The sequence below is a fragment of the Anolis sagrei genome, chromosome 2 (assembly GCF_037176765.1).
Source record: "Anolis sagrei isolate rAnoSag1 chromosome 2, rAnoSag1.mat, whole genome shotgun sequence".
Classification (NCBI taxonomy): Eukaryota; Metazoa; Chordata; class Lepidosauria; order Squamata; family Dactyloidae; genus Anolis; species Anolis sagrei.
Genome location: NC_090022.1, coordinates 296,539,924 through 296,552,613, shown reverse-complemented (window position 1 = coordinate 296,552,613; position 12,690 = coordinate 296,539,924). Strand labels below are relative to the sequence as shown.

General features: G+C 42.2%; 1 protein-coding gene across 9 annotated transcripts in view; it reads right to left on the bottom strand.

Moving 5' to 3' along the window:
- Positions 1 to 12,690, bottom strand: part of CELF4 (CUGBP Elav-like family member 4) — a 1,028,038-nt gene that overhangs the window by 394,404 nt on the left and 620,944 nt on the right. For all 9 annotated transcript variants that reach the window (XR_009630571.2, XM_060761189.2, XM_060761193.2 and 6 more), the window contains exon 3: positions 6,176 to 6,224. Coding sequence is in view for 8 of the 9 variants with exons in the window: in XM_060761189.2 (XP_060617172.1) it covers positions 6,176 to 6,224 (49 nt within the window). In the remaining variant the exon portion in view is untranslated. The remainder of the gene's footprint in view (positions 1 to 6,175; positions 6,225 to 12,690) is intronic.

Sequence of the window (12,690 nt, the reverse complement as noted above, 5' to 3'; positions counted from 1 at the left end):
ATCTTCTAGTCCCACCCATAAAACTCAAAAGCAAATAAATCTTCCTCAAATAGAGTTCTGTGGTGCTGGGCACTGCAGGATGAAATGACAACTCTCTCTAAGCAAAGATTGACAAAGAATTGTGCCAGTCCCTCCTTGCAATAGTAACTGCAAGACTGGACTTCTGCAATGCACTGTACATTGGGCTACTTCTGTACCAAGTTTGGAAATGCTATTTAGTACAAAACATGGTCACTGAAACATCTCAGAATAGTCATATTACATCAATAGTTTCTGCAGAAAGCCCAAAATGTTGGCTATTACCTAGGCTGGCAACTGTCATTCAGCGGACTTTTAATTCAGCCACCCATAGATTGTAGAAAAATCTGCTAGAAGAGATTCAAGATGAAGCAACTTTTCAACAGGTTGAAAGACTGGAGACCGGTGAAATCAGTTGCTGAACAACAAGACAATACTGGCATTCGTCCCACTGCATCAGTGCATCTGTTCTGCTCAGGACTAGAAATTATGTTGAGACTAATGTTATTAAATGAGTTAGCAGAAGAAGCTTGCATGTCATATGGAAGACAGAGCCAGCTTGTTTTCTACTGTTCCAGAGACTAGGACAACAGACCTATGGATTCAAACTGAAGGGAAATAAATTTCATCCAAACACTGTTGGAGATTTTAAATCAGAGTCTGGGTGGCCATCCTTTGGGAGGGGTTAGATTGTGTCTTCCTGCATGGTATGATAGGGTTTTAGTGGATGGTCCTTGGTGTGTATTCTAACTCTAGGAGTCCATGCTTCTATGAAAACCCATGCTATCTCATTGTTCATTTGGATATTTTTCATTTTCACTCCAGGCAGTCACCTAGTCCTTCAAACTTAAACTACGCAAAGGCTGGTGCAGATCTTTCATGTACAGATTCCAGCTGTTCCTCAGATGACTTTCCTTCTGATAAAATATAGATTGGAAGCTCCTTGGAGTATGGATGTCTTTAAGTTGAAACTTTTCTGGTAAGTGCTATGATCATACACACAACTTTGACAGCTAGTGTGCCGAGAAGAGTGGTTCTCAACCTGTGGGTCCCCAGGTGTTTTATTTATTTATTTACTTACTTACTTCATTTGTTGACCGCCGTTCTCAGCCCTAGGGCGACTCACGGCGGTGTACAACATGTAAAAACAGTTTACAATAAGGCAGAACACAAAGAAATAACAGTATAACTATCAATGCATAACAATAATATAACTACACTAAATCATCCGCGCCGTCTCATCATAGAATCGTCAACCAATCTCGTAATCCGTATTCCGTTCCAGTCGTCATTGCCAATTGTCGTAGCACTTAGTTAAACACCTTCTCAAATAACCATGTCTTTAGGCTCTTGCGGAATGACATAAGGGAGGGCGCCTGTCTGAGGTCTACAGGGAGGGTGTTCCACAGCCGGGGGGCCACCACCGAGAAGGCCCTATCTCTCGTCCCCGCCAGACGTGCCTGTGAGGCAGGCGGGATCGAGAGAAGGGCCTCCCCAGATGATCTCAAGGCCCTAATGGGCTCGTAGGCCAAGATGCGGTCGGAAAGGTATTTTGGGTTTTGCCCTACAACTTCCAGAAATCTCAGCCAATTTACCAGAAATTTCTGGGAGTTGAAGGCCAAAACATCTGGGGACCCACAGGTTGAGGACTACTGCCTTAGAAGAGCTGTACTTATAAAGTTGTGCCTCCAGAAATGATAAGGAACAACTTAAGCACTGCAATAGGAAGGAAGGATTTTGATTAAAATTCTGACAAGTTTTTTCATGGTTTATCCTACTGAGGCCTTGTAAACAATGAGATTTCTGGGGTCACTTGCCCATTTCTTAAAGATAAGAAACCAGAAAATATCTTATTAGGCAGATCTGCGGCCTTCATCTGGAAAGCTTCCCTGTGACCCAGTTATAAAATCAGAAACATGTTCTCTGTAGGATGCGATGACCTGTCACAAAACTCCATGCCACCCTCCACAGCTACACTCACTGGCTTGACTTGAGCATCGTGAACTTTAAGCTGGAGGCTCCTGGTGCACAGCAGGGAGCCCAAGACCATGCATCTTGGTTGACATTGCTCACTTTTATTGTTTTGCTTGTTTGTTTATTAAGAATATCTGTTCATCACCTCTCAGACCTCTGGAGCTCCCAAGGCAGTGTGGAGCAGAGAAAAGCATTCTGGCAGATTAAAACTGTTCTTGAACATCATTTCAAAAGTACGCAGGGAAAACATTGCTTCCAAACTTGGTTTTAAAGGTCAGGTGAAACAATGCAATTTTCACTGGCTGCTGGAAGCTCAATAGGAGTAAAGCTAGACTGACATCTTTTGGGTGCTCCAAGGTGTTGCTACAGAAAAGGCTCTATGTTGTATCCTACATACCTCCTTGTTCCCTGGGTTTACTCAAGAAAGACCTACGCTGAAGATCTCAGATCTTCAAGTTGATGCAAGAGAAGGTGACCATTTAGATAAATTCCTAAGACAATATCAAGTAAGTTCTTCACACTGCCATTTTCTAGAGCAGTGTTTCTCTAACTATGCTCTTCCAGGAGTTTTGGACTTCAGCACTCAGAAATCCCAACCAACTTACCAGCTGTTAGAAAGTATGGGAGCTGAAGTCAAAAACATCTTAAGGAGCACAATGTATCGTTGAAGGCTTTCATGGCCAGAATCACTGGGTTGTTATAGGTTTTTTCAGGCTACATGGCCATGTTCTAGAGGCATTCTCTCCTGACGTTTCGCCTGCATCTATGGCAAGCATCCTCAGAGGTTGTGAGAAACTGTGATCTAAAATAACTGCCTATCCTCTCATGGTGGTGGGACTTGCAACAAGACAGTTTTTTTCCTAATATGAACATCTCAGTTCCTGTCCTGAAGGACAGCAAGCCACACAACAACACTCATTGAAAAAGGACTGGTGTCTTGTACTCATTGTTGCATCTGACCACATATCCATGCCCCACATTTCCTGCCACTTTGGCTAAGATATTCAGCTTTCTTGTTAGTATGCAGCTTGCCTCCCTGATACTAGCTGTGGTCTTTGCACTGAGCCCAGATTCATTCTATCCCCTGCCTCCTCCATACTTAACCCTTCCCTTATGTTCCAATTGCTCAGCTTCCCATCATTGCCCTTGAGTCACAACGTCCTCCAAGCAGCTCCACCGGCCCAGAAGTAGGCTCCTCTTTGGGGAATCTGGACAACGTGGTTTCCATTCCAATCCTGCAAACTGGGCTTCATATGATAATAAAAATGCCGAGACGAGCAATAAACAAGGCACCAGTGAGGTGAAAAGGGGGAAAGTAATTAGCTAAAATACTAAGAGGGCGGCTACCGGGGAGTGTGTGACAGGTATAAATGATTCACCCACTCACACCCTTCCAGAGCACCTTCCTGAAAGACGAGGGAGCTGCAATGCCAAGAGAGTTTCACAAAAGTGTGTGTGTGTGTGTGTATATGTATGCATCCCTTTCTGGAACACTGTTCACGACCCGCCTGCTTATTAGCAATCCTGGTAAAGGCGGCTGGTTCACAGGCAACACACCCTCAAGGAGCACTCAGCAAATTGGCTGCTCTGATTATTATTTTGGGTGCATCCCATTTGACAGACAGCAGACTGTCTCTCCCTCCTCCAGCCTCCGCTCTCTCCTTCTCCCTTCATTCTGCATTGGCTTGCACGCATCGAGCCCAGGTGCAACAGTGAATATTTCTCCATTCTCTTTTTGTTTCACTCTCTCCCCACTTCCTTCTCATTCTTTCCCCTTTCTTCCAATAGTCTCCCTTCACTACGAGGTCAGATCAACTCACACTGGTATGGGTTGTTGTAGGTTTTTTAGAGCTATATGGCCATGGTCTAGAGGCATTCTCTCCTGACATTTTGCCTGCATTTATGGTAAGCATCCTCAGAGGTAGTGAGGTCTGTTGGAATTAGGAAAAGGGGTTTATATATCTGTGGAATGACCAGGGTGAGACAAAGGACTCTTGTCTGCTGGAGCTAGGTGTGAATGTTTCAACTGACTACCTTGATTAGCATATCATGGCCTGTCAGTGCCTAGAGCAAGCTTTTGTTGAGAGGTGATTAGATGTCCTTGTTTGTTTCCTCTCTGTTGTTGTGTTGTTGTAATTTTAGAGTTTTTTAATACTGGTAGCCAGATTTTGTTCATTTTCATGGTTTCCTCCTTTCTGTTGAAATTGCCCACATCCTTTTGTATTTCAATGGCTTCTCTGTGTAGTCTGACATGGTGGTTGTGAGAGTGGTCCAGCATTTCTGAGTTCTCAAATAAAATGCTGTGTCCAGGTTGTGATGTTGCTGTGTACATGGCCTTATAGCCCGAAAAAAACCTACAACAACCCAGTGATTCCGGCCATGAAAGCCTTCGACACTACATCACACTAGTATGTTTTTCAGCAAAGATCTAAAGACACTTGTGATATTAAATAAGGTACACAGACTTCCCCCAAGATGTTACCTCTACATGTAAGATAGGACGACAGTGGTTGTGTCTACAAGGGCCAAATAAAACAGAATCACCTTGCAGATAGTACATAAAGTCAACACATTGTATGGCTGGTTATATATATACTACTTCCAGCCATTGATCTGAAACAAGGGACAGGTTGTTGTTTCTGGTGTTATTTTTTATGTGTGGACAGCCGGACAAGGCTAGTTGGAGCCTGATGTAGTGTCCACACCTCAAACAGACCCATTGTTTTGCTGCTGAGTAGAGGCAGCATGCTGGTAACGCCTCACTGTTGATCTTTCTTCTGCTGGTCCTAAGAATGAATGCCATGTTGTTATCTCATCAAAAGCAAGATCACCATCAAAGCTCTGCCAGGGAGATGCTTTGCTCAGTGAAATGGTGGTGGTGGCCCCAATGCACTGTTATCCAAGCCAGCAATCTGGACTTGCAAAGGGCTCTGATCCAACCCATGCTGCATCAGAGCAGAGCGCTCCAGATTGTTTTGGTTGACGTAGATGCAACCAGGGTGGGAGAGGTGAGTGGTTGGCTATCTACCTCAACTGGAATGGAAAGCAGCAACCAAGATTTAATAGAATAGAGTAGAGTAGAGTAGAGTAGAGTAGAATAGAATAGAATAGAATAGAATAGAACAGCTTTACTGTCATTGTGCTATGACACATTGAAATTAAATGCTTTCCCCAGTACACACCACAAAACAACACACCCATCCCTTCACACCCCAACCACTACCGCACAGCCCCCAGTTGTAAACATTGATTAAAATACTTTTGCAAGTCTGGAGGAATTTGTTCTAGGACTCTGACTGCAGTCAAGACACATTTTGTTTAAGCATGCTTTGGATGCACACACGACCTGATTGTAAACAAGATGAGAGCCACACAACACAACTCTCAAGTAGAAAATCCAAATATTGCTACTACCACTCGTATGGGAGACAGAAAATCTATTTTGCCACAGAAATAGGCCTACACAGGGGCGATCAGACCTGGTAGTAAAGCAGTTGTCCTCTTGTAATAGGAACATTGTTCTTTTAGAGCCGCTGTGCTCAAGCATATCCCAGACATTGCATTAAAATGCAAAGAGGAAGTGTAACATTATTATGTTCCATTTATTTGTTCCCACTTTTCTGTACAAGCAGAACTATAAGCATTGTGTTTTGTGTTTTTTTTCTAAATCACACCTTGATTAAAACATGGCAGGGCCAACAGGGACCGTCTAAAATGCCTCCAGGTCAGCAATCAGCCAACTGCATTCTAGATCAAAGTTAGTTTCTTCCAAAGTGGACAGATTCGAGTCCCCCCTTTAGAAGCAACAACAACACAAAGGAATACATTAGAGCAGAACGAGAATAAAACTTTCTGCTTTGGCCTCCTGAGACTCTCCCGAAACTCATGCCGCAGTCAAGACCGTTCACTTTGTTAAGTCCGCCGGCCAAGGCCCATTTCTTAACAAGGCTGTTATTTGTTTCCTGAGCCATGGTTGGCACTTCCCTGCCTTTCAAAATCAAATAATAATTGAATATGAGCAAAAGCAAGTCGAAGTGAAGGAGATTTAATAAAGAGCATCTTGGCGGCAGAGGGGATTTTGCTTTGGCAGTGATTGTGTTACTAATTGATCACACGGCCCATGAGAAGCCACAGACAACAATTACACCCCACACTGGAGGCTAGAAACAAAGAACACAACTACCTCCTCGGCTCTCGCTGTCCGCTGGTTTCACCTGGATTGGTCTGTTCATCTGCAAGGAGACACAAGGAGAGAAAAAGAAGAAGGCAGCGTTAGCAACCAGGACTCCACCATTGCCTGCACAAGTTCTCAGTTCAGAGCCAACTCCAGTACAGAGTGGGCTACAAAAAAGAGATACATCATAAAAGTAGCATCTTTTTCTGAGGTCTAGGGTTGAAACCCATAACTATGAGACTTGATCTGTTGCTTATTTATTTATTTATTTATTTATTTAGCAGTTTTGTATACCGGTCTTCTCACCTCCGTTCGAGGGACTCAGGCCGGTTTCCAACATCAATATTACAGACAGTCATAAAAACATCATATTCTAAATCACACTAAAACATTAAAATAGCAAAATACAGTCATATGATTACAGTGGTCAGTCATCATCAAAAATCATTATTCGTCGTCATCCATCCATATCACAGGATCATGGCTCATTCGTCGAATGCCAATCCCCAAAGCCAAGTTTTCACCTGTTTCCTGAACGTTAAGATACAAGGGGCAGTTCTGATCTCTAGTGGAAGGGAGTTCCAGAGTCGAGGGGCCACCACCGAGAAGGCCCTGTCTCTCGTCCCCACCAGCCGTGCCTGTGAGGCCGGTGGGATCGAGAGCAGGGCCCCTCCAGATGATCTTAGTAATCTTGATGGTTCATAGAGGAGGATACGTTCGGACAGGTAAATTGGGCCAGAGTCGTTTAGGGCTTTATAGGTTAACACCAGCACTTTGAATTGTGCTCGGAAGCTGACTGGCAGCCAGTGGAGCTGGCACAACAGAGGAGTAGTATGCTCCCTGTACCCCGCTCCCGTTAGTAGTCTGGCTGCTGCACATTGGACTAATTGAAGCTTCCAGGCAGTCTTCAGAGGCAACCCCACGTAGAGAGCATTGCAGTAATCTAAACAGGATGTAACCAAAGTGTTAATTGACCTTTCTGAAAAAGTTGTGTTCAATAAAGTTAAGTTTCCTATAAAGTCACATTTTATACAAGGGATAAAGCCAAATTTCAAGGTTGTAACAAAAGGATTTGACTTTATGGTATCATAGAGTTAGGAGAGATAGCAAAGCCTATGGCCAATTGAAACATTCACACCTGCCTCCAACAGACAAGAGTTCTTTCTCCCACCTTGGACATTTCACAGGCATATAGACCCAATTTTCCTAGTTTTTCCTGCCATAGATAGAAGCAAAACATCAGGAGAGAATGCTTCTGGATTATTGTTGTTGTTGTTGTTGTTATTTGCAATATTTGTATACCCCTTCTAAGGGCGGACTAAGGGCAGTTCACAGTGTTGGCAACAATTCAATGCCATCGATAAAAACAGTATACCACATTAAAATTGACCCTCCCCTAATAAAACATGAAACATTATTAAACACATCACACAAAATAACATCACCTATCACACAGAGACATAGATGTTGTCGTAAACAGTCCTGGGTCATTGCACTTTCAACTTTCGCTTTAACTTTAAATATTCCTATGATGGGCTGAACACTTGGTTCTACAGCCAGGTCTTTAGCTATCTCCTAAAGGTCAGGAGGGAGAGGGCTGACCTGATCTCACTTGGGAGGGAGTTCCACAGCCATCGGGCCACCACCGAGAAGGCCCTGACCCCCTTTGTATTGTCAAAGGCTTTCATGGCCAGAATCACTAGGTTGTTGTACGTTTTTTTTGGGCTGTATGGCCTCTATGAATGAGTTTGTAGATTAAGATCTTCTGGGGAGGTCCTGCTCTCAGCCCCATTCCCACCATCTGCACCTGTGAAGACAGTGGGGCCGAGAGCAGGACCTCCCCGGAAGACCTTAATCTACAAACTGGTTCATAGAGGCCATACAGCCCAAAAACCTTACAACAACCTAGTGATTCTGGCCATGAAAGCCTTTGACAATACACCGACAGCAATGTCCATCTAGTCCAACTCCCTGGGTCTTGGACTGGGTGGCCATTGGAGCACCTTCCAACCTTGTTATTCTATTGAAACTCAACATAGTTGAGTTTTAAGATTCTAGACTAGTTTCAAGATTCTAGTCCTTTTGCTTTTGAGAATATATCTGGACATATGACCTCTGCTAGAAGGAATCTTTGATCTTATGAGAAGCTCAACAGAACCCTGGTAGAACTCTGATGTTCTCAAAAGCTCCTTATTTATTCCCTGTTCCCTATTGTAAATGACTCATGTCAACTTATAACAAATACAGATTTCAGAATACATAACTTTTCCACTGGATTTCTTTTTATTTATTTTTGTCATGACAAATTCAACCTGAATATTGATAAGACACATGGATTGGGAAAGTCTGACATATGTGTATCAACATTTTTGGGGCTACAGGAAGAATATTCATATGGCCTCCCAAACAATGGTTTTTGATAGTAACTGTATTCATTCAGCATGTGATTGAAGTAATACAGAGCTTAAGCTATGATTTTGGCCTGCATCAATAGGAGCATAGTGTCTAGATCTAGGGAAGTAGTGTTACCCCTCTATTCCGCTTTGGTTAGACCACACCTGGAATATTGTGTCCAATTCTGGGCACCACAATTGAAGGGAAATATTGACTCTTAGCTGGAATGTGTCCAGAGGAGGGTGACTAAAATGATCAAGGACAAGCCCTATGAGGAGTGGCTTAAGGAGCTGGGCATGTTTAGCCTGAAGAAGAGAAGGATGAGAGGAGATATGATAGCCATGTATAAATATGTGAGAGGAAGCCACAGGGAGGAGGGAGCAAGCTTGTTTTCTGCTTCCTTGGAGACTAGGACACGGAATAATGGCTTCAAACTACAAGAGAGGAGATTCCATCTGAACATGAAGAAGAACTTCCTGACTGTGAGAGCCATTCAGCAGTGGAACTCTCTGCCCCGGAGTGTGGTGGAGGCTCCTTGGACAGGATGGCTCATGAGGTCTCTTCCAACTCTTTGATTCTATGGTCCTATGATTCTATAACAATTGCCCTGTTGAGTTAATGAGAGTGGTAGTCCAACAAAATTATCTAGAGGTTGATGCATTGGGAAAAGATGGTCCACTGTATATAGTATGAAGGCTTGACCCCTATTAGTTGACCAACTCTGGAAGACACTTATTGAATCAACTGTTTTAATAAGCAATTGATTCAACCGGTCTCCTCTAACTGGAAATAATAACAGCTTTCAGACCAAAATCTCTAGTGGCCCAATCAGATGTACTAATCATAACTCTTGAAGAAAGAACCCAAATCTATGGGTTCATTATTACAAGAAAGGAGAATCCAACTAAGAAGAATATCCCAACAATAGGAGTTTATTTGACAGTGAAATAATGCCTTGGAAGGTCACTGATTCTCTCTTTCATCAAAGGTTTATCAACCTGATTTTAGATGGACACTCTCCAAGGTTGTTTTAGCACTAGCAGATAGTCAGACTAGATAACCCTTCCAACTTAATGGGTCTAATACTGTATGGTCTTGCATTTATCTGAGAATGAGTACCCATCCCTGATGTGTCATGGCCAATACACTAGCCATGATCCCCTCTCCACCTCTCATGTTGTCAAAATGTCCAATCAGAGAGCAGCTTCCAAGGAACCCACCTTGAGCCATGAGTAAAGACTCTTGCCATGTTAAATCCAAGTGTGAGTAGAGCTGCAGTCACATTATATCTAAGCAGCACGTTTCCCCTCTTGAGACGCAGAGACGGTGAGAAACGTTGCTCAGCCCTCCATCATGTTAACCTACTTGTCCGCCACTATGATAGCTCCTAAATGCTAAATATGTTTGCAGAGCAATTAGTATAAATCTAGATAGTGGTTATGAAATGCTTTCCCAAATGCCACAATCATGAAAGATAATGGGAAAAGCAGGAGAGGAAGGAAGGAAGGAAGGAAGGAAGGAAGGAAGGAAGGAAGGAAGGAAGGAAGGTCTGAACCTGATGCATGATATATATATATATATATATATTAGGCTTGGCCGGTTTCATTCGTTAATTTCGTAATTAGTTATTAATTCGTATTTAAATTAGCTTACGATCCAATATTGAGCCATGCAGGACTACTGTGAGGAGTAATTAAAAATCAAAACAATTTTTTCCAATTTATTTCGTATTCTTTCGTAATTGTTTCAAAATTGTTTCGAAATTGTTTCGAAATTGTTTCGTAATTATTTCCGTATGTCTGGTGCAAGTTTTATAGTTGTTGTTTGTTTTATCAGTGATAAAAAATAAATTATCACACCAACAGTCAACAACAGAGGGAGAGGGAAGCTTCAGAAGTTCCCCCTGTCCCATTTGGAGGGTTTTTTAGCATATTGCGCAATCGCGTCCGCCATTAACGAATCGATTCGTAATTTTACAAAATTTCGTATATTTCAAAAAAATTTTAAAGAAAAATTTCGGAATTCTTTAAAAAAATGAAACGCAAGGGCCCCCTAAAAATGAAACCAAATTTTTCTGTGGTTACCCAAGCCTAATATATATGTGTGTGTGTTATTGTGATTTTTTTTTCATAGAATCATAGAATCATAGAGTTGGAAGAGACCTCATGGGCCATCCAGTCCAACCCACTGCCAAGAAGCAGGAATATTGCATTCAAAGCACCCCTGACGAGGCTCTGGCAACTGCCATCCAAGCCACGGTCACGTCTAGGCTGGACTATTGCAATGCCCTGTATGTTGGTCTTCCGATGTCTACGGCCCGAAAGCTCCATATTGTTCAGAATATGGCAGCCAGGTTACTCAAAAGAACGCCCATGAAATGCCATATGACATCAGTGCTGCAACATTTGCATTGGCTTCCAACTGAGTACCGTGGCCTGTATAAGATGTTAGTTCTGACCTTTAAAACTCTTTACGGCCAGGGTCCATCGTACCTTAGGGACCGCCTCTCCTTCTCCCATCATCGGAGGTCGCAACGACCAGCCCACCGTGACTTACTCCATATACCAGGTCCTAGAGAAGTGCACTTGGAAAGGACCAGGCGCAGGTGGGCTTTTTCTATTTCTGCCCCTGCCTTGTGGAATTCCTTGCCGCCCTACATGAGAGCCATGCGTGACTTAGGACCTTTTACTCTAGCACTTAAGACCTGGCTTTTTACTAGAGCATTCGATTTCTGTTAATTTTTAATTATTTTATCTTTTACAATTTAGCTGTAAATCGCCTAGAGCATTCTCGGATGGAGGGCGATTAATAAGTAATTAAATATGATGATGATGATGATGATGATGACTATCCAGCCTCTGCTTATATTGTCTGGTTAATTTTATGTTTATGCTGTTTTCTTTGTATGTATTGATGATGTTACTTGGAAACCGCTCTGAGTCCCTTCGGGGAGATAGAGCAGTATATAAATAAAGTTTTGTTGTTGTTGTTGTTGTTCTTGTGGTTGTTCACTTTCCTAGTCCAACCTCCAGACCACACTACTGTTCAAAAGCAGTAAGAAATTCACAGTTTGTGTAGCCAGAGAGATTTTGAAAGAAGACTATCTTGCTTTACCTCTGATTTTCCAGTTGGTGGAATTGCCAAACAAAGGGAGACATGACAGTTTTAATTCTTTCCGAAGAAAGAACTTGGGTGAAAAAAATCAATGCTTTATCCCTTTAAAAAATGAAAGCTTTACACGCAACTGACTCAATATCTTACACAGTGTAGAATGTGGAAACTGAATTAAGAGACTATCAATTTAAATTTCAGTGTCAGAGTTTGGCTGAGGTAATTTACTTAAATTTCCCCTTCCTGGCTGATGTGATAAGGAAAGAGGAAGGTGAATTTAACACAGTTTATAAGGACTCAAAACTATCTAAAATCAGGATTGGAAATAGATGCTGCACCGTAGCCAATAGAACAATGGCTAATTAGAATACCAATTAGAGATTACTCATTAAATCAATAAGATTTACCCATTTACTCATTAAATCAATAAGATTTACCGCCTTGAGTCACCAAAAACCACCTTGAGTTGCCAATAGGCTGACAAATACAGCAAATAAATAAATAAATAAATAAATGTATTGACTCCTCTATTTAACAATTAATCCAATGGCTATACTCTGGTTGTGCTTAATGCATAGGAGATCATGGGATACATCTCATTCCATGGGTCCAAAATCCAGAAGTCTATTGGGTAGATATGATCTCCAGAAGAGAGAGCCTTCTCTGTGTCTCATTCAACAGGTTGGAAAGCCATCTTCAATATCAGTAGTGGCTTCCCTTTGTGCATTACAGAAAAGTCTCAAGGTGGTAACCTGACCCTCAAGTAAATTCAAGATCTTAAAGCTCAGACTAAAACTCTGAATGGTCTCACCACTCCAATGACACCAGAGCCACCAGCTGCCACCACATCAGATGTCAAAGTCCTCCAACTGAAGAAGCTTAAGAGCAAAACATCAGGATGCTTTTAAAGTGGACTTTTTGCAAAATGAATTATTTGTTTTTGAAGGGAATGCAAAGTCTTTGTGCCTCAAACATCATAATTTCCACAGGAAATTAATTATATATTGTTCTAACAATAC